The sequence below is a fragment of the Bos indicus x Bos taurus genome, chromosome 24, assembly GCF_003369695.1.
Source record: "Bos indicus x Bos taurus breed Angus x Brahman F1 hybrid chromosome 24, Bos_hybrid_MaternalHap_v2.0, whole genome shotgun sequence".
NCBI classification, from domain to species: domain Eukaryota; kingdom Metazoa; phylum Chordata; class Mammalia; order Artiodactyla; family Bovidae; genus Bos; species Bos indicus x Bos taurus.
Window position 1 is genome coordinate 20,172,413 of NC_040099.1, and position 21,884 is coordinate 20,194,296.

The 21,884-nt window shown below is 36.7% G+C and overlaps 1 protein-coding gene across 7 annotated transcripts in view; it reads right to left on the reverse strand.

Moving 5' to 3' along the window:
• KIAA1328 (KIAA1328 ortholog) overlaps positions 1–21,884 on the reverse strand; it is a 421,290-nt gene that overhangs the window by 135,067 nt on the left and 264,339 nt on the right. For 6 of the 7 annotated variants that reach the window (XM_027526135.1, XM_027526142.1, XM_027526140.1 and 3 more), the window contains one exon: positions 20,692–20,799. The exons of the other annotated variant lie outside the window; for it this stretch is intronic. In XM_027526135.1, coding sequence (XP_027381936.1) covers positions 20,692–20,799 — 108 coding nt within the window. The remainder of the gene's footprint in view (positions 1–20,691; positions 20,800–21,884) is intronic. 7 annotated transcript variants of the gene reach the window in all.

Here is a 21,884-nt window from a genome sequence, read left to right on the forward strand (position 1 = left end):
TGCTGTGCTGGATGAAGCACAAGCTGGAATCAAGATTGATCGGAGAAATATCAATAACCTCAGATACACAGATGGCACCGCCCTTATGGCAGAAAGTGAAGGAGCTTCTTGATGAAAATGAAAGAGGAGACTGAAAAAGCTGGCTTAAAACTCAACATTCAAAAAACTAAGATCATGGCATTCAGTCCCATCACTTCATGGCAAATAGATGGGGAAACAATGGAAACAGTGACAGACTTTTCTTGGGCTCCAAAATCACTGCAGATAGTGACTGCAGCCATGAAATTAAAAGATGCTTGTTCCTTGGCAGAAAAGCTATGACCAACTTAGATAGCATATTAAAAAGCAAAGACATTACTTTGCCAACAACAGTCCATATAGTCGAAGCTATGGTTCTTCCCATAGTCATGTATGGATGTGGGAGCTGGACCAAAAAGAAAGCAGAGAGCCAAAGAATTGATTCTTTTGAACTATGGTGTTGGAGAAGACTCTTGAGAGTCCCTTGGACTTCAAGGAGATCGAACCAGTCCATCCTAAAGGAAATCAGTCCAGAATATTCATTGGAAGGACTGATGCTGAAGCTGAAACTCCAGTACTTTGGCCACCTGATGCAAAGAACTGACTCCTTGGAAAAGACCCTGATGCTGTGTAATACTGAGGGCAGGAGAAGGGGAAGACAGAGGAAGAGATGGTTGTATGGCATCACTGACTTGATGGACATGAGTTTGAGTAAGCTCCAGGAGTTGGTGATGGACAGGACACCTGGCATGCTGCAGTCCATGGGGTCACAAAAAGTCGGACATGACTGAGCAACTGAACTGACTGATCCAGAAACAGTCATTTGTATTCTATAAAAGATTTGACATGATAATTAAATCTGCAGTTGTAGGTCTCATACTAATCTCTATTTAATGGGGTTTGTAAAAAATGCTAAAAAATAAATGATTTTTTATAACCAACTGGCACCTCTAAGACTACTGCTTTTCTCTTTTCTGGGAAACAATGTTCACTCTCCAAGATGTCACCTCTGTTCCATATTGTGACAAGCACCCATATGTTTCAGATTGGAACAGGATAGGCAGTTACTGTCTAAAAAGAAATCAAACAGCTCTTATTCCAAACAAATCTGGGAATGAGGTTGTCAAAGCAAACTGCACTGAAACTTCTAACTTCCCAATCCTGCTAATATTGTTGACTGGGAGAAAATTACTTTCACAGAGCATTCTGTAAGTACCTTAGAGTGAAAGATGAAAAATCACCATTTTATTCATTTCTGTGCAGCTGATGAAGTATATATATTTGTGCGATTTATTATTCAGCTCCCTGTATGTAACCAGTGGTATAGGCAATATTCTTTAGGAGATTCTTCTAATTTCTATAGATGTTGCTCTCTATCCTCTACCCATGTACATGTAAACCAGACCTTGGGAAAATGCTATGAAGCCCCATAATCTAACACTGAAAAATGTATGCCTTTCCAGTTCAGAATATATTTATACCACAAATGTACAAAGATGACAAATGTGATTTAAAAATAATCCAGAGCCAAGAACATGTATATACCACACATGAAGAAACAAATACTGTTATGTTATACCATATACAGGGGGCAAAGGTTTGTCTGTGCATATTTGAGTGCCATTAATCTGCAAAGTAAAAAAGCATGTGTAGACAATAGCTTGGGAGAAATCTAAGCAGCCTTATGGTTCCATCTATTAGCTATCTTTTGAAAACCTGTGTTTGTACCAAGGGAAGAGAAGGGAGGTGCCCTAGTATGGAATGTGAGAGGTTAGCTTTTGAAGGTTACGTGAGGTCACGGCAAGGCACAGACACATGGTAAGGCATAGGCGGAACAGGCCGCAGACTGAAGACACGCTTCCACCCCATAATGCTTAAAATTAAGGAAAAGGAAAACTTGATTTAATAAGTTATACATTGATCAAATTTATCTCCTAAAATTGTTGGCTATATACAGTTTTTAAAAATAAAATTGTCATTCACCAAGGAATACATCTCATAAGTAGGATCTGAATAGTATTTGCTCCTGCTTGTCATATCATTTTATCTGTTATAAATACAGAACGGGATGTCATCTTAGAGAATTAAGTTTTAAAAACAATACCCAACTGTAGGAAGGGGTAAATGGAAAGAAAAGTCTTGAGGAACAAGAGAGGAAGGCTGATGCAGTTTGAAAGCAAGCAAAGCTTTGTACAATTTCTTTTGTTCTTAGTTATCTCTGAGTATTGCATAAATACTAAAAAAAGAAGACACTTTTTTGAAGTTCTAGTGAGATAAACAAATGATAAACTTTCACCCATTTAAAGTTCTTCTTAGTATGTTTAGCAGGTGCACTTAGTAAGTGCTACCATCCCTACAATCTACTTTTATAATAGCGCCAACCCCCCAAAAGAAACCTCATGGTTTTTGCTGTTCATCCCCATTCCCACCACCCATACTAGGTAATCATTAATTCATATTCTTTATTTATAGATTTGCCTTTTCTGGACATTTCGTATAAAAGGAAAGACACAATCTGTGGCCTTCTTTCAGTTAACGTTTGGAAGGCTCATCCTTGCTGTAGAGTGTAACAGTACTTTGTCCCTTTTTTACTGCCAAATATTACATTGAATGGACCCATGACATTTATTGGCCTGTTCACCAGCTGCTGGACATTCAGCTTGTTTTTACTTTTTGGCTGTTCTGACCAATGTTGTCCTGAGCAGTCACACAGAAGTCTTTGTGTGAATGTATATTACCCAGGAGTGGAACTGCTGGGTCATATGGTAATTTTAAGTAATGATTTTTACATTTATCAAAAAGGCAAAGGATCTTAAAAGATTAAAATGTGGGTCTAGAGGATAGTACTGAAGAGGAAACAGATTTTCCTTTTACAGCTCAAAAAAAAAAAAAAATTGAAAGAGGATAGGAAGATCACTACTCCCTGAAAATTTCTCTATTTTTGAAGCTTTGGAACATTCAACTAATAGGAAATTTTTCTCATTTTACTTTAGTTTTGCTTTATACTGCGGTACCTCTGAGCCCTATTTTACAGTTTTACTGATGTTCTCTAATGTGCCTAAGGAAGACGACAGTGATTCCCACCCACGTTAGTAATGTTGTTGAAGGGTTTTGAAAGAGAAATCAGAGAAACGCTCTCTTTTTGCACAAGCAATTCTTTAGGCCAAAAGGTTATCTATGAGTTACAAAGAGCAAAGAAATGAAGAAAAGTTAGAAGGTAGGGGAAGATATTTAGAAGGGGAGTTGTTATGCCAATCAGCATTCATAGTAAAAAATAACTGTAAACTGGCATTGCCAAACTGACCACCAAAGTGGCTCCAGCAATTTGCATTCTTCCCAGCAGTGTTAGAAATGGAAAAAACTCTTAATAAAAACCAAGTTTAACTCTCATTCATAAGCAAGGAGGTTGAGGCACACAGCAATATCTTTAAAATCACATGGCTAATTACTGGAAAGACAAAACTTGGAATTGTTCATTCTTATTCCACTGGTCTTCAAAATCAGCTTAATCGTTTTTGTCAAAAAATCAGTTCTTTTTCATTACTTTTTAAAATTATTCCAATCATACAGGTCCAAATTCTTCAGGTTGATATTTAAACCCTTTCATCTAATTTACTAATGTAAACATTTGTTTCAGTTTCCCTAACTCCTAAAGCATATTGAGGTCACACTGAAGCATATTTGATGCTGTGCCCGACTTGTGACTTCCTTCATTTACTGAGACTTTCCCTGTCTTCTCCCCCCAGAAACAACATGTGCATGCATGTGCACACACACACACACACACACACACACACCTATAGATATTACACAGCCTACCAAAATTCTATCCTATATTTTAAGACTTAAATATTACCACTTCCAAAAACCTTTTTCTTAACTTCTTTGTATTTCTTTTATAAAGCTCTTCTAGTAGGAAATGGCAACCTGGTCCAGTATTCTTGCCTGGAAAATTCCATGGACAGAGGAGCCTGGCAGGCTATAGTCCATGGGGCCTTGAAGAGTCAGACATGACTGAGTGATTGAGCAGAGATTCTTTATAGATGATAAATATTTATATATTTGCCTTACTTTACTACTAGGGGCTTCTTATATTTCCTACTGCTGCTGCTGCTGCTGCTGCTGCTAAGTCGCTTCAGTCGTGTCCGACTCTGTGCGACCCCACAGACGGCAGCCCACCAGGCTCCCCCATCCCTGGGATTCTCCAGGCAAGAATACTAGAGTGGGTTGCCATTTCCTTCTCCAATGCATGAAAGTGAAAAGTGAAAGAAGTCACTCAGTCGTGCCTGACTCTTAGCGACCCCATGGACTGCAGCCTACCAGGCTTCTCTATCCATGGGATTTTCCAGGCAAGAGTACTGGAGTGGGGTGCAATTGCCTTCTCCGATATTTTCTACAGTATTTAGCAAAGTCAGATTTAAAAAAATAGCAGATATTTAATACTTTTTTGTTGAATTACTATTATATGAACATACAAAAATGGTCAGATTTTTAGAAATCTGCAGAATTACAAAAAAAAGTTCATTTATAAGGGTCATCTTTGCATAGTCAACAAAAACATCAAGCAAACTAAAACCAAACCAGAGAACCTGTATGCAATCAGAACTGCTTGTGACTTTTTAAGTTATTAACATCCTTCATGTGATAGTTATCTTCCAATGGTTCAGCCCAGCTGTGCTCTGCTATTTGCTCTTATTTATCATTAAGTTCTCACATATTTATTTATTCTCATTCTATACCATTTATGCAGGAAAGCAGCAATGTAAGCTCCCTTGACTGTGATTTTTTCCACAGATAATAGAAAATAAATTGCAATTACATTTTGGTAATGGTATATAATTAACTCAAAATGAGCTGTTAATTATAAAAAATATGTTTTTCACTTTCTCATTATCTCATTTATTTTAGTTCCAAATTTTTAATGCCTCACTTGAGTAAGTTTAATACTTTAAATACACAGAATATTTTTATACTTAAGATAATTTAAATTTCCAAATAAAGAAAATTCAGCTTAAAATTAAATTTTATCTAGGGAGTTCTGCTGGCAAAATCAAAGAGCCTGCAAGGTAGAAAGAAGGTCATTTCCCGTTACACTTCTTGATTAAATTTTTAAAGCCAGCAGACATTTTTGTTTAAATCATTCTATTAGGTTGGTGCAAAGGTAATTGCAGTTTTACATTGTTGAACTTTGCCATTTGATAATGGACTACATTCTTAAATAAATGTGGTTATGTTATACATCATTTTAACGTGCATTTCTCACTTTATGTTTTTTTGCTAATGACTTATTACTTGTTGTTTATTTTATATTTATTTTAGATTAAAGAAATGATGTAGCAAAAAGCAAATTCAAGCAACTTTTTTATTCGAGTTCAAAATGGGCTGTAAAGCAGCAAGAGACAACTTGCAACATCAACAATGCATTTGGCCCAGGAACTGCTAACACATGTACAATGCAGTGGTGGTTCAAGTTTTGCAAAGAAGAGAAGAATCTTGAAGATGAGGAGCGTAGTGGCTGGCCATTGGAAGTTGGCAACGACCAACTGAGAGTCATCACTGAAGCTGATCCTCTTATACATACACGAGAATTTGACAAGAAGTCAGTGCCAACTATTCTATGGTTATTCAGCATCTGAAGCAAATTGGAAAGGTGAAAAAACTTGATAAGTGGGTACTTCATGAGCTGACTAAAAATAAAAATAAATTGTTGTTTGGAAGTGTCATCTTCTCTTATTTTACACAACAACAATGAATCATTTCTTGATTGGATTGTCATGTACAAAGCTAAGTGTGTTTTATACGACAACTGGTAATGACCAGTTCAGTGGCTGGACCCAGAAGCAGCTCCAAAGCACTTCCCAAAGTTGAACTTGCACCAAAAAAAGGTCATGGTCACTGTTTGGTGGTTTGCTGCCTGTCTGATCTACTACAGCTTTTTTGAATCCTGGCAAAACCATTACATCTAAGAAGTATGCTCAGCAAATTGATGAGATGCCCTGAAAACTGCAATGACTATAGCTGGCACTGGTCAACAGAATGGGCCCAATTCTTCTCCATGATAGCATGTTACATGACCAATGCTTTAAAGTCAAACATATTGGGCTACAAAGTTTTGCCTCATCTGCCATATTCACCTGATCTCTTGCCAACCGACTACCACTTCGCCAAGCATCTGTACAACTTTTCACAGGCAAATTGCTTCTGCAACCAGCAGGAGGCAGAAAATGCTTTCCAAGAGTTTGCTGAATTCTGAAGATGAATTTTTATACTACAGAAATAAACAAACATATTTCTTGTTGGCAAAACTGTATTGGTTGTAATGGTTCCTATTTTGATTAATAAAGATGTGTTTGAGCGTAGTTAAAATGATTTGAAATTCATGCTCTGAAACCACAATTACCTTTGTACCAACCTAATGGAAAGGTGGCTTAAGGCTGTACGCTATTCTCCCTTAATTCACCTCCAACTCTTTCTGGGACTAGTGGAGACAACATCATTTCCACAGCCAAGTGAATCAAGGAGACAAATGAACTCATTGACTATACTTCTTTTAATCTCAATTAGATTAGATAATTTGAGGGCTGTTGAGTGAGAATTCTTGGTTTTCCAATGACAGTCAGACTTCTGAAACCATTGCCAGAGTTTCTTCAAATTTTTAGGTAGTGTATTAAGATCTTAAAATACATATGATAAGAGTCTTATCAAAGGCATATTAGGAAAGATTTTTTTTTGGAAGCAGTGTATAGTCTTACCTTATTTTTGTCATAATTACTTGAATATAGGACATCATGCCCAGATACATCTAAACTTTAAAACATGCCAATCTCTTAGATTGAAGCACTAGTTTCCAAAGCATTCACTACACCTACCTAAACAGCAGTAATGAAAACTTTCATAAATTGCAAGTGTGAGTATCAACTGCTACCACCTTCTGAAAAACAAAGTTGGCATTTGCTGTTTAGTAGCTCAGTTGTGTCCAAATCTTTGCGATCCCATGGACTGCAGCATGCCAGGCTTCCCTGTCCTTCACCTGGAACTTGCTTAAATTCATGTCTATCAAGTTGGTTGATGCCATCCAACCATTTCATCCTCTGTCACCCCTTCTCCTCCTGTCTTCTGTCTCCCCCAGCATCAGGACCTTTTTCAATGAGGCAGTTATTCACATCAGGTAGCCAAAGTATTGGAGCTTCAGCTTCAGCATCAGTCCTTCCAGTGAATATTCAAGATTGACTTCCTTTAGGATTGACAGGTTCGATCTCCTTTCAGCCCAAGGGACTCTCAAGAGTATTCTCCAACATCGCAGTTCAAAAGCATCAATTCTTTGGCGTTTAGCCTTCGTTATGAGATACCAAGGGAACATTTCATGCAAAGATGGGCTCAATAAAGGACAGAAATGGTATGGACCCAACAGAAGCAGAAGATATTAAGAAGAGGTGGCAAGAATACACAGAAGAACTGTACAAAAAAGATCTTCACAACCCAGATAATCACGATGGTGTGATCACTGACCTAGAGCCAGACATCTTGGAATGTGAAGTCAAGTGGGCCTTAGAAAGCATCACTACGAACAAAGCTAGTGGAGGTGATGGCATTCCAGTTTAGCTATTTCAAATCCTGAAAGATGATGCTATGAAAGTGCTGCACTCAATATGTCAGCAAATTTGGAAAACTCAGCAGTGGCCAGAGGACTAGAAAAGGTCAGTTTTCATTCCAATCCCAAAGAAAGGCAATGCCAAAGAATGCTCAAACTACCACACAATTGCACTCATCTCACATGCTAGTAAAGGAATGCTCAAAATTCTCTAAGCCAGGCCTCAGCAATACGTGAACCTTGAACTTCCTGATGTTCAAGCTGGTTTTAGAAAAGGCAGAGGAACCAGAGATCAAATTGCCAACATCTGCTGGATCATGGAAAAAGCAAGAGAGTTCCAGAAAAACATCTATTTCTGCTTTATTGACTATGCCAAAGCCTTTGACTTTATTGGATCACAATAAACTGTGGAAAATTCTGAAAGAGATGGGAATACCAGACCACCTGATCTGCCTCTTGAGAAATCTGTATGCAGGTCAGGAAGCAACAGTTAGAACTGGACATTGAACAACAGACTGGTTCCAAATAGAAAAAGGAGTACATCAAGGCTGTATATTGTCACCCTGCTTATTTAACTTCTATGCAGAGTACATCATGAGAAACACTGGACTGGAAGAAACACAAGCTGGAATCAAGATTTCTGGGAGAAATATCAATAACCTCAGATATGCAGATGAAACCACCCTTACGGCAGAAAGTGAAGAGGAACTAAAGAGCCTCTTGATGAAAGTGAAAGTGGAGAGTGAAAAAGTTGGCTTAAAGCTCAACATTCAGAAAACGAAGATCATGGCATCTGGTCCCATCACTTCATGGGAAATAGATGGGGAAACAGTGGAAACAGTGTCAGACTTTATTTTTGGGGCTCCAAAATCACTGCAGATGGTGACTGCAGCCATGAAATTAAAAGATGCTCACTCCTTGGAAGGAAAGTTATGACCAACCTAGATAGCATATTCAAAAGCAGAAACATTACTTTGCCAACAAAGGTCCGTTTAGTCAAGGCTATGGTTTTTCCTGTGGTCATGTATGGATGTGAGAGTTGGACTGTGAAAAAGGCTGAGCGCCGAAGAACTGATGCTTTTGAACTGTGGTGTTGGAGAAGACTCTTGAGAGTCCCTTGGACTGCAAGGAGATCCAACCAGTCCATTCTGAAGGAGATCAGCCCTGGGATTTCTTTGGAGGGAATGATGCTAAAGCTGAAACTCCAGTACTTTGGCCACCTCATGCGAAGAGTTGACTCATTGGAAAAGACTCTGATGCTGGGAGGGATTGGGGGCAGGAGGAGGAGGAGACGAGAGAGGATGAGATGGCTGGATGGCATCACTCGATGGACTTGAGTTTGAGTGAACTCCGGGAGTCTGGTGATGGACAGGGAGGCCTGGTATGCTGCGATTCATGGGGTTGCAAAGAGTCAGACACGACTGAGCGACTGAACTGAACTCATGGTTCAACTGTCACATCCATATATGACTACTGGAAAAACTATAGCTTTGACTATATGGACCTTGTCAGCAGAATAATCTCTGCTTTTTAATATGCTGTCTAGTTTTGTCATAGTTTTTCTTCCAAGGAGCAAGTATCTTTTAATTTCATGGCTGCAGTTACCATCTGCAATGATTTTGGAGCCCAAGAAAATAAAGTCTGTCACTGTTTCCATTGTTTCCCTATCTATTGGCATGAAGTGATGAGATTGAATGCCGTGATCTTAGTTGGCATGGATTATTATCATTTATAATTGTACATTATATAAAATACACTTATGTAACAATAGACTTTGACCTAGCAATTTTGTTTTTGGAAATTTACCCTAATAAAATAAAAGGACCAGAACACAGTGTTAGTACAGCCATGCTTATTATAGCACTCTGTGCAGTGGGTAAAGAATTTGAAACAATCTGAATGTTCAACAATAGAAGTGCTGAATAAGTTACAGTGTATACAGAAGTCATGAACTATTACCCATTTATAGGAAATAAGTTAGGATTTGTATTAGCTTTCTCTTACCACTATAACAAACTAAAAGTTTACTGACTCAATCAACACAAATGTATTATTCTATAATTCTGTAGGTCTGACTACAGATGGTCCTGTGTGACACAGGTCTCATGGGCTAACACCGAGGTGTCAGCGGGGTTATGTTCCTTTTTTCAGGCTATAGGGGAGGATCTATTTGCTTGTTCAGGCTATAGGGGAGGATCTATTTGCTTGTTCACTCAGGTTTCTGGCAGAACCTTGTTCTTTGTAGTTTGAGGACTGAGATCCCTGTTTCCTTGTGGGTCATCAGATGAGAACTGTTCCAAGCTTCCTTGGCTGGTCCTTGCAATCCTTGGCTGGTCACACAACGTTCCTCCATCTTCAGAGCCAACAAGGGCAGGCTGAGTCATTCTCAAGCTTCAAATCTCTCCTCCTCCTTTCGTCTTATCTCTCTGACACAGTAAGGAGAGGTTCTTTATTTTTCAGAACTCATGTGATTAGAATGAGCAGCCTATCCAGATAACCCAGGATAATCTCCATCTTTCAAGGTCTATTCCATCCATCATACCTGCAAAGTCCCTTTGCCAGGTAGGGGTAATATATTCAGAGCTTCCAGGGATTAGAACACAGATGTTTTTGGAGGACAATTATTCTGCTTACCACAGTTTTACAAAAACTCTAAGAACCTGACAAATGTCTATTAAAGCATCATTAAGTGAAGTTAAAAAACATGAATGAATTCAGTTTGATCTCAATGTACATAGATGCTGTATATATTAAAACAGACTTCCCAGGTGGTGCTAGTGGTAAAGAACTTGTCTGCCAATGTAGGAGACATAAGAGATGCAGGTTCGATTCCCAGGTTGGGAAGATCCCCTGGAGGAGAGTACAGGCAAACTACTGCAGTATTCTTGCCTGGAGAATCCCATGGACAGAGGAGCTTGGCGGGCTGCAGTTCCAAGGGCCACAAAAAGTCAGACACGACTGAAATGACTTTTAGCACAGCACACATATTAATACATGTAAGCATAAAAAAGGTATAGAACAATAAACACTAGAGTGCTAAGACTAATTCTACCGAGACAATCAGGATAGGGAACAGGATAGTGAATGAAAGATGACTGCTTTTTTCTTAATGTGTCTTTGGATGTTTTACTTTTAATAGAGAAAGCACTGTTCTTTAGAACGTTAGATAACATTTAACTAAAAATAAGGTGAATTATAAGACAAAATGTATAATATAAACATGCATCACATACTTTAAAAAAATACTACCTAGAAGCTACATACTAGGATTACCTCTAGATGATATCATGGGTATGTTTTATTTTCTTTTGACTTACCAGCATTTTAAATATTTTCCCTACCACAGCAAGCAAGTAAATATATGAAGAATACAGGTAAACATGAGTAGCACTAAAAATAAGTAAGGAATTATTTTAAGTTAAAAACAAATATAATAAAAGTTCTTACACATCAACTAAAGAAGAAATATAAAACCCCGACACAGAAAATATGGATATAGTCAGGAAATGAAAATTCTACAAAGAAATACAAAGTGTTAATAAATATGCAGAAAAAACATTTATCTTAATTGAATACTGAATAATTGAAAATTACAATAGGATTCCATCTTTCTTTTTTTTTTAAATTTTTTAAAAATTTTATTTTATTTTTAAACTTTACATAATTGTATTAGTTTTGCCAAATATCAAAATGAATCCATCACAGGTATACATGTGCTCCCCATCCTGAACCCTCCTCCCTCAGGATTACATCTTTCTATTAAACTCCCAAATACTCCTTAACTATACAAATTACCATTGGAGAGCCAATTTACATGGTTGATTGAAAATAAACCTCTACTCTTTTCTGACATCTCTCAAATAATTGTAAAAGAACAACAACAACAAAAAAGACACAAAATAATGAGGTTACAGAGAAATAAAGAGGAAAGGATAACAAATAAAGAGATGTTGCAATATTTTAAAAGCCCAGAAATCAGACATATAAGTTCAAACTCAATCAATCTGAAAAATCAAAACTGAAATATTTGCTGGCTAAATGGTTGGTGTGTTATTGTTCAGTTGCTAAGTCATGTCCACTCTTTGCGACCCCATGGACTGCAGCACGCAAGGTTTCCCTGTCCTTCAGTATCTCCCAGAGCTTGCTCAAACTCACGTCCATTGAGTTGGTGATGCCATCCAATCATCTCATCCTCTGTTGCCCACTTCTTCTCCTGCCCTCAAATCTTTCCCAGCATCAGTGTCTTTTCCAATGAGTTGGCTCTTCACATCAGGTGGCCAAAGTATTGGAGCTTCAACATTAGTCCTTCCAGTGAATATTCAGGGTTGATATCCTTTAGGATTGACTGGTTTGATCTCCTTGCTGTCCAAGGAACTCTCAGTTTGAAAGCATCAATTCTTCATTACTTAGCCTTCATCATGGTCCAACTCTCACATCTGTACATGACTACTGGAAAAACCATAGCTTTGACTATTGGGACCTTTGTCGACAAAATGATATCTCTACTTTTTAATATGTTGTCTATGTTTCTTCCAAGGAGTAAGCATCTTTTAATTTCATGGGTGCAGTCACTATGTGCATTGATTTCAGAACCCAAGAAAATAAAATCTTGTCACTTTTTCCACTTTTTCTCTATTTGCCATGAAATGATGGGATTGGATGCCATGATCTTAGTTTTTTAAATGCTGAGTTTTAAGCTGGCTTGAAGTCCATCAGTTGACAAGCCCTGCTTATATATACTGAGAACTTTCAATAGCTTTTCACTGTTTTGTTTGCAAATATAAATGGATCATCAGACATATGCGGAAAAAGGAATCCTGAACTTGTTGAAAATAGACACAATAAGGCTTGGAAGAAAAGAAATTTTAAGAACTATTAAAATCCTCAGAGATAAGAAAAAACACTGCAAGATGCCTGTGTTTTATTTTTTCTTAAATTTAGATAATAAAAAATTCTTGGAAATAATAGTACAAAAAATTTAACAGAAAGATTAAAAAATAAACTTCAAGAAGTCTTTTAGAAAGTATAAAAAGAACATAGATATGAAAGACAAGAGAAAAAAAAGAAAACGAGCAATTCCAAGAGATTCAACATCTGGCTAATAGTTTAACAAATGACAGAAGGCCCACCCGACACACATCAGCATTAATTTTTAGAATAATGCAAAGAAGGATAAGACTTTAATAGCGTCCATGGAGAACAGTGGAGAATAGGTCACATAAAAAAGATAAAGAATCAAACTGCACCAAACTCTTAACGGTAATACTAGAAACTAGAAGATAATAGAATATAACCTTCAATCTCCTCAGAGGAACATTAATTACCAACCAAGAATTCTGCATGCAGCTAAACTATACATTAAATGTGAAGAAAGATGTAAGGCATTTTCTAGAGGTATAAAGTCTCAAAAAACTATTGCCTCTGTACTCCTTGTCAGCTATTGAAGGACATGATTAAGGAAGATGAGTATAAACCAAAAAGTGGACATGTGAACCAGCAAAAGAGGAATATAGCACAGAACAGTAAAGAAAACTTCCAGGATGATGGATAAGGAAAATTTCAGGGTGAAATCTCTAAACATCAAGCTTAGAGAAAAACCAGTTCAGAATAGAGCAGAACTATGGAAGGCCCCAAGGGGAAATATTAAAAAAAAACAGATACGATAGAATAATTGATATATCTGAATATATTCAGATAATTATACTTTCTGGGTGAATTGGGGAATGGAAAGACATGACAGTTCTAAGGCCAGAAATTTTGGTGTTTTGTTTACTGCTATATTAACCCAAAGTCTCGAAAGTGCCTAGAATATAGTGAGAAACATTATGAATATTTCAGTGAATTAATAAATGAATGAGTGCATGGAAAATTAAAGCATTTCTAAACTCTGAAAAAAATTAATTATATAAAAATTAAATTTAATAACTGTAAAGTAGCTGGCTCAGGTATATAGAAAATATCTATAATTTTATTGCAAACAAATTGTTATATAGCTATACTGAGTAGACAAAAGAAACAGTATGTGTGTGGGTATGAACGTAAGAGAGAGAGAGGAAGGGGAAGAGAGTGAAGGAGAGAGAAGAGCAAGGGAGGGAAAAAGGAGAAAAGAGGGAGACAGCATGTAGATCGTTACCTGTGAGAGCTAACTAATTCATCTTTCATAGCAGAAAGTCAATACTTAATGCCGGCTTATGTCTGATATTTTAAAATACGGATATAAATACTAGAATAAATAGATTAAAAAACATCCAAAGTAGTGAAAAATTTTATCTCTAATGAGTGGAAATTGGGATTAAGAAGGAGTAGTAGAGCACCCCACTATTTTTGCATAAGCCTTCTTAAACAACTGACTTTTTATTTATTTATTTTTTTAAACAACTGACTTTTTAAATTATGTACATGCTTGATTTCAATAGTAATAAGATAAAATTAAACTTTGGCAAGCCACAAAAAGACAAATATTGGGAACCTATCTCAACATAACAGAAGTCATAATAGAACCCACAGCCAACATCATACTCAATGATGAAAAGCTGAAAGCACTTTCCCTAAGATCAGGAAAAAGACAAGGATGCCCACTCTCACCACTTTTATTCAACATAGTTTTGCAAGTCCTAGCCACAGCAATCAGAGAAGACGTTACCAGAAAACTGCTGTTGTTGCTGTTCAGTCGCCAAGTTGTGTCCAACTCTTTGCAACCCCAAGGGCTGCAGCACGTCAGGCTTCCCTGTCCTTCACTATCTCCTGGAGTTTGCTCAAGTTCATGTCCATTTAGTCAGTGATGCTATCTAACCATCTCATCTTCTGCTGCCCCCTTCTCCTTTTGCCTTCAGTCTTTCCCCACATCAGAGTCTTTTCCAATAAGTTGGCTACTAGAGCTCATCAATGAATTTGGTAAAGTTGCAGGATACAAAATTAATATACAAAAACATGTAGCATTTCTACATGTGAAAGGCCAGAAAGGGAAATTAAGGAAACGATTTCATTCCCCATCACGTCAAAAAAGATAAAATACCTGAAAATAAACTTAGTTAAGGAAACAAAAGACTTGTATTCTAAAAACTGTAAGATGCTGATGAAAGAAATCAAAGATGACAAAACAGATGGAAAGATATAAAATGCTCCTGGTTGGAAGACTCAGGGTCATTAAAGTGACTATCCTACTCAAGGCAATCTAAGATTCAATGCAATTCTTGTTAAATTACCAATGGCAATTTTCAGAGAACTAGAACAAAAAATTTTATGATTTGTATGGAAATACAAAAGACCCCAAATAGCCAAAGCAACCTGGAGAAAGAAAAATGGAGCTGGAAGAATCAGACTCTGGGGTTTCAGACTATACTAAAAAGCTACAGTAATCAAGACAGCTTGGTATTGGCACAAAAACAGAAATATAGATCAAAGGAACAGGATAGAATGTCCAGAAATAAACCCATGTACCTAGGGTGAATTAACCTGTGACAAAGGAGACAGGAGTATACACTGGTACAGGCGCAAGGCTGGACACGATCAACTCTTGCAGGAAAACATAGGCAGAATGCTCTGATACAGATTATAGCAATATCTTTTTGGATCTCTCTTCTAAGTAATGAAAATAAAAAGAAAAATAAACAAATGGGACTTAATTAAACCCAAAAGCGTTTGCACAGCAAAGGAAATCAGAAAAGACAACATACAGGATGGGAGGAAATATTTGAAAGCAACTGACAAGGGATAAATCTCCAAACTATACAAAGAACTCATACAGCTCAATATCAAAAATGAACCCAATAAACAAATGGGCAGAAGATCTAAATAGACGTTTCTCGAAAGAAGACTATACTGACTTTCCAGGTGGCTCAATAGTAAAGAATCTGCCTGCCAAACAGGAGTTGCAGGTTCAATTCCTGGGTCAGGAAGACCACCTGGAGAAGGAAATGGCAACCCACTCCCGTATTCTTGTTTGGGAAATCCCATGAACAGAAGAGTCTGATGCGCTCAGTCCACGGGATCACAGAGAGTCAGATACAACTTAGTGACTAAATAACAACAACAACGCAAACATATAGATGGCCAAACTGAACATGAAAAGATGTTGAACACTGCTAATTAGTAGAGAACTGCAAATCAAAACTACACTGAGCTATCACCTCACACAAGTCAGAACAGCCATTATCAAAAAGTCTACAAATAATAAATACTGGAGAGGGTGTGGAGAAAAGGGAACCCTCCTACACTGTTGGTGGAAATGTAAATTGCTACAGTCACTATGGAGAACAGTATGGAGGTTCCTCAAAAACTAAAAAGGGCTTTTTGGGAGACTACTAGCCTGTGCGATTGGAACTAGCATTTTGTTTGGGATTCCACATACAACTTGATTTGGGGAAAGAAGAGGAGCCTCACTTAACTTTTTAGTTAGCAATGCTTTGGGGTCTTTCTTTGACAGGGAGATTACTAAAGTGAAAATTTTGGGACCCCCATGGACTGTAGCCTGCCAGGCTCCTCTATCCATGGAATTCCCCAGGCAAGAACACTGGCATGGAAGCCATTCCCTTGTCCATGGGGATCTTCCTGACCCAGGGATTGAACCTAGAAACTCCTGCCTTGCAGGTAGATTCTTTACCATCTGAAACACCAAGTAAAATGAGCAATACGTTCCTGGAAAGATAAGCCTGGGTGATTTGGAAATGTATAGGTACAATATTTAACCTTGGAACTGCACCTTAAAAACCAGCAGAGTTATAATGTTCTGTTGCCCAGGAACTTATTGAATTTATAAGAAATTGCAAATTTCAAATTGTAAATTCAAGAGACTACATGGGCAGGTCTGTATAGAGTATAGTGACCTGGAAGGCCCAAGAGACCTTTTCAGGTTTCCTATCTGGTGAAAAGTCGATGTAATAACATTAAGATATTGACCTCTTTATTATCCTCAAAAGTGGAAAGCAGGTGCCCGTGAGAATCTGCATATCTTAAAGAAATCCATGTCAGTTTCTAATGTAATCATGAACTTTAATAAAGATGACTCTCTCTATATATATATAAAAAAGAAAGCTACCATATGACCCAGGAATCCATCCCACTCCTGGGCACACACCCAGAAAAAACCGTAATTTGAAACAATACATGCACCCCAATGTTCATCACAACACTCTATTTACAATAGCCAGGACTTGGAAGCAAGCTAAATGTTCATCAACAGAGGAATGGATAAAGATGACGTGATACATATATACAATAAAATATTACTCAGCATAAAAATGACAAAATAATGCCATTTGCAGTAACATGGATGCACCTAGAGATTGTTGTACTGAGTGAAGTAAGTCAGGCAAAAAAAAATATAGCACATGATATCACTTATAGGTGGAATCTATAAAAAGGGTACAAATGAACTTATCTACAAAACAAAGAGAGTGACAGATGTAGAAAACAAACATGGTTATCAGTGTTTTATCAGGGATAAACATGGTTATCCCTCCTTACCAAGAGGAGGGAGGGAGAAATTGGGATTGACATATACACACCTACTATATATATAAACTACGTAACTAATAAGGACCTACTGTATAGCACAGGGAACTCTAGTCAACACTCTGCAGTGGCCTATATGGGATATATGTGTATGTATAATTGCTTTACTTTGCTGTACACCTGAAACGATCACGATATTATAAATCAACTATATTCCAATAAAAATTTTAAAAATTAAAAGTGATAGTAACAGTACAGAAAAGAAAGGATACATGTACCCCAATAGTCACTGCAGCACTATTGACAATGGCCAAGACATGGAAACAGTCTAAATGCCCACTGACAGATGAATGGATAAAGACGTCGACTATATACCACATCACACTCACACTCTTACACACACACACACACACACACACACACACACCCCAGAGTATTACTCAGCCATAAAAAAGAATAAAATTATGCCACCTGCAGCAACATTGATGGACCTAGAGATTATCATGCTGAGTGAAGAAAGTTAGAGAGGAACAAATGTCCTATGGTATTACTTAAATATGGACTCTAAAAAAATGATACAAATGAACTTATTTACAAAACAGAAATAGAGTCACAGACATAGAAAACAAACTTATGATTACCAAAGGGGAAAGGTGCTGAGGAGAGATAAATTAGAAATTTGGGAGTAACATATACACAATAATATATATAAAAGAAACAAGGACCTATTACTGTATAGCACAGGGAACTATACTTGCTATTTTGTAATAACCTACACACAAAAAGAATCTGAAAAATATTTTATATATATATATCTGAATCCCTTCACTGTATACCTGACACTAACATAACATTATAAATCAACTATACTTCAATAAAAATGATAAATTATAAGCAACAAAAATACTGCATGATTCTACTTACATGAGGTACCTAGAAACAGAAAAGAAAACGGCTGTTGCCGGGGGCCGGGTGTAAGAGGAAATTAAGAGTAGTTATTAATGGTCACAGAGTTTCAGTTTTGCAGGATAAAAGAGTTCTGGAGACTGGCTTCACAACACTGTAAATAAGTTTACTATTATTGAACAGTAAACTAAAAAATGGGTGAGATGGTAAATTTTATGTGTATTTTACCACAACTGAAAAAATTAATTACAGCAAAAATGTGCAAAAATAAGAATTCTTGGGTTCTGCTCCTGATAATGGTTGAGGAGCTTCTACAGGTCCAAATCTCCTATATGAAACAACTATAAACTCTGGGAGGAAAAAAATAACTTGAACACACTGAAAAGCAGTGTGGCCAACAGCAGGCAGAAACTGCTAGAGGGTCAGCACTTGAAAGAAAACAGTGGCACTGGGTGAGTTCCCAATTTTTTTTAATGGTTTTTAGTTGAAAGCAGGCTTAAAGAACAAGAGGATAGAGTATAGGCTGACGAAAGGAGCTAAAAAGTGAAAAATCTTGGAGAGGAGAGAAATAGGAAAGGCTTAAATTCTATGTAACAATCTTGCCAGGTCAGGCTGACCCCTGAACTTACACATGATCAGAGCAGACTCAAGCATCCTGAAAAATGAAAGTGAAAGTCTCAGTCTTGTCCAACTCTTTATGACCCCATGGACAATATAGACCATGGAATTTTCCAGGCCAGAATACTGGAGTGGGTAGCTACACCCTTCTCCAGGGGATCCTCCCAACCAGGGATGGAACCCAGGTCTCCCACATTGCAGGCAGATTCTTTACCAGCTGAGCTCCGTGGGAAGCCCATGATCAGGGCAGACTCAAGCATCGCAATTAAAGTTAAAATAACTCAACAGTGATTATCATCACCAATTACTCCAGGGACACAGAACTTGGAGTTCAGTTAAATTAACTGCCCACACGTACACAAAATATTACCATTGTTCAGATAAATACAGGCATACCTTGAAGACATTGCAGTTTTGGTTCCAGACCACCACAATAAAGTGAATATTGCAAAAAAGGGAGTCAGACAAATATTTTGGTTTCCTGGTACATATAAAAATTATGTTTACATTCTACTGTAGTCTATTAAATGTGCAATAGCATATTTGTAAAAAAATGACAAGCTTTAATTAAAAAGTACTTTATAGCTAAAAAGATGCTAGTTAATCATCATCTGAGCTTTCAGCAAGTTATAATCCTTTCGCAATAGTACAATCTAAGATCACCAAGCACTATAACAAATATAATACTACTACTATTAGCAACAACAACAGTAATAATGTTAGCAACATTGTCAGAATTAACAAAATGTAACACAGAGACACAAAGTGACCAATGCTGTTGGAAAAACGGTGCTGAAAGACTTACTTGAGGCAAGATTGCCAAAAGCCTTCAATTTGTAAAATATAAAATTATTTGTGAAGCACGATAAAGTGAAGCATAATAAAATGAGATATGCCTTTACAACTGAATTCTAGTTATTCACAATGACCAGGAAATGACCCAAAATTACTAAACATATAAAGAAACAGGAAAACATGACCAACTCAAAGAAAATTCAATCAGTGGAGACAAACCTCAAGATGAACTAGGTGTTAAAATTAGCAGACAAAGAGTTTAAGGAAAAAATACACTTGTAATGGATAAAATAGAAAAATTTAACACAGAAATAGAAAGTATAACAAACATACAAATGGAAATTCTAAACCCAAAAAATCCAGTATCCGAAATTTAAAAAAAAAAAAAAAAATCTCTGTATGGGCTTATGAGCAAATTAGGAACAACAAAAGATTTGATGAATTTGAGGATAGATCAATAGAAATTATTCAATATGAATAAAAAAAAATAGGTTTCCAAAAGTTAGCAGAGTAAAGATCTACAGTAATATACATATAAACAGAGTTCCAAATGGAGAGGATAAAGAGAATAAGAACAAAAAATGTATTTGAAAAAATATCGGCCAAAAATTCTTTATATTTCATGAAAATAGCATTCTTAAACATTGGTTTGGGAGTTTAAGTTAATTTAATTTTTATGAAAAGCCATTTGGCAATGTGAATCATGAATTTTAAAAGGATTCACATGTACTTTAAGCTAGTAGTTCTGTTTGCAGAAATCTATGCCCAGGAAATAGGTGGAGATAGGTAAGAAATGTATTTACAGAAATTTTCTTCAAAGCATAATCTATAATGAAAGTGAAAGCAAACATCACTCAGTCATGTCCAACTCTTTGAGACCTAAAACCTTGTACTATCTAATAATAGGTTACTTAATAAACACTAAGTAATAGCTGACACATATAAATATTTTTTAAATGAATTAACATCAAGTTTTTCATTATAAAGGACATCAGAAATTATGATACACTGAAAAAAGCAAAAAATAAATTCGGTATAAGCATAATACCTACTGTAATATAGAAAATAATATCATAAAAGAGACAGAATGGGAAAAAGGGTTCAAAGGACTCTCTCTGAATGGAAGGATTATGAGAGATTTTTATTTTCTTCTTTACACTTATCAATATTTTTCAAAGTTTTATAATGTGAATATATTTATACATATGATCAGAAAACTAGACTCAGCAGTATGAAGCTATAAATATACCAAGCATATCCTTAAGATCTGTGTCCTATATACTGTACCTTCACCAACCGCCCAAATTTACCTTGGTCCAGAGCCACTCCCATTCACATCCAGACTGAGCTCTCGAGGTTTAGTAATCTCTTTATTAGCAACCAGTTCTCTTGATTTAAATACAGCTTGAGTCCTTAACCTGTAAAAATAAATTTAGACATAGAAATAGACCAAACAATCCTAAAATCTGTATGGACCCACAAAAGAACCTGAATAGCCAAACCTTGAGAAAGAAGAACAAAGATGGGAGCATTGCATTTTCTGATTCAAACTCTATTATAAGCTATAGTTATCAAAACAGTACAAGCATACAATTCTGCAATAAAACACCAAACCACCAGGTTAAAAAAAATCAGCAGAGGATCTGAATAGACATTTGTTCAAAGAAGATATACAGATGGCACATGAAAGATGCTTAACATCACTAATCACTAGGGAAATGAAAATAAAACCACACTGAGATATCACCTCACACCTGTCAGAAGGGCCATTATGAAAAAGAAAACAAGTGCTGGCGAGGATGTGAAGAAAAGGGAGTACTTGTGCACTGCTGCAGGGAAAGTAAACGGTGCAGCTGCTACGGAAAACAGTACAGAGACTCTTCAGTACACCAAGAGATTCCTCAATTAATTAAAAATAGAACTACTATGTGATCTAGCAGTCCCATTCCTGGTATTTATCTGAAGAAACCAAAAACACTAATTAGAAAAGATACATGCATCCCTGTTTTCACTGCAGCATTATTTACTTGAATAGCCAAGATACGGAAGCAACATAAGTGTCCCTCAGTAGGTGAATGGATACAGAAGATGCAGTATATGTATACAACAGAGTATTAGCCATAAAAAGAATAAAATCTGCCATCTGTAACAACATGGATGGACTTGGAGAGTATTATGCTAAGGGAAATAGGTCATACAGAGAAAGAAAAATACTGTATGATTTCACTAAAAAACAAAAGAACAAACATAACTAAACAGAAACAGAGTCATAGATATAGAGAACAAACAGATGAGAAAAGGGTCATGGGAGGTGAGAAATGGGTGTGGGAGACTGAGGTAGAAATTTTCAGTTGCAAAATAAATGACTCATGGCTTTGAAATGTACAGTGTGGGGAATATAGTCAATAATTATGTAATATCGTTGTGTGTTGACAGATGACAATGGTTGACTCATTGGAAAAGACCCTGATGCTGGGAAAGATTGAAGGCAAGAGGAGAAGGG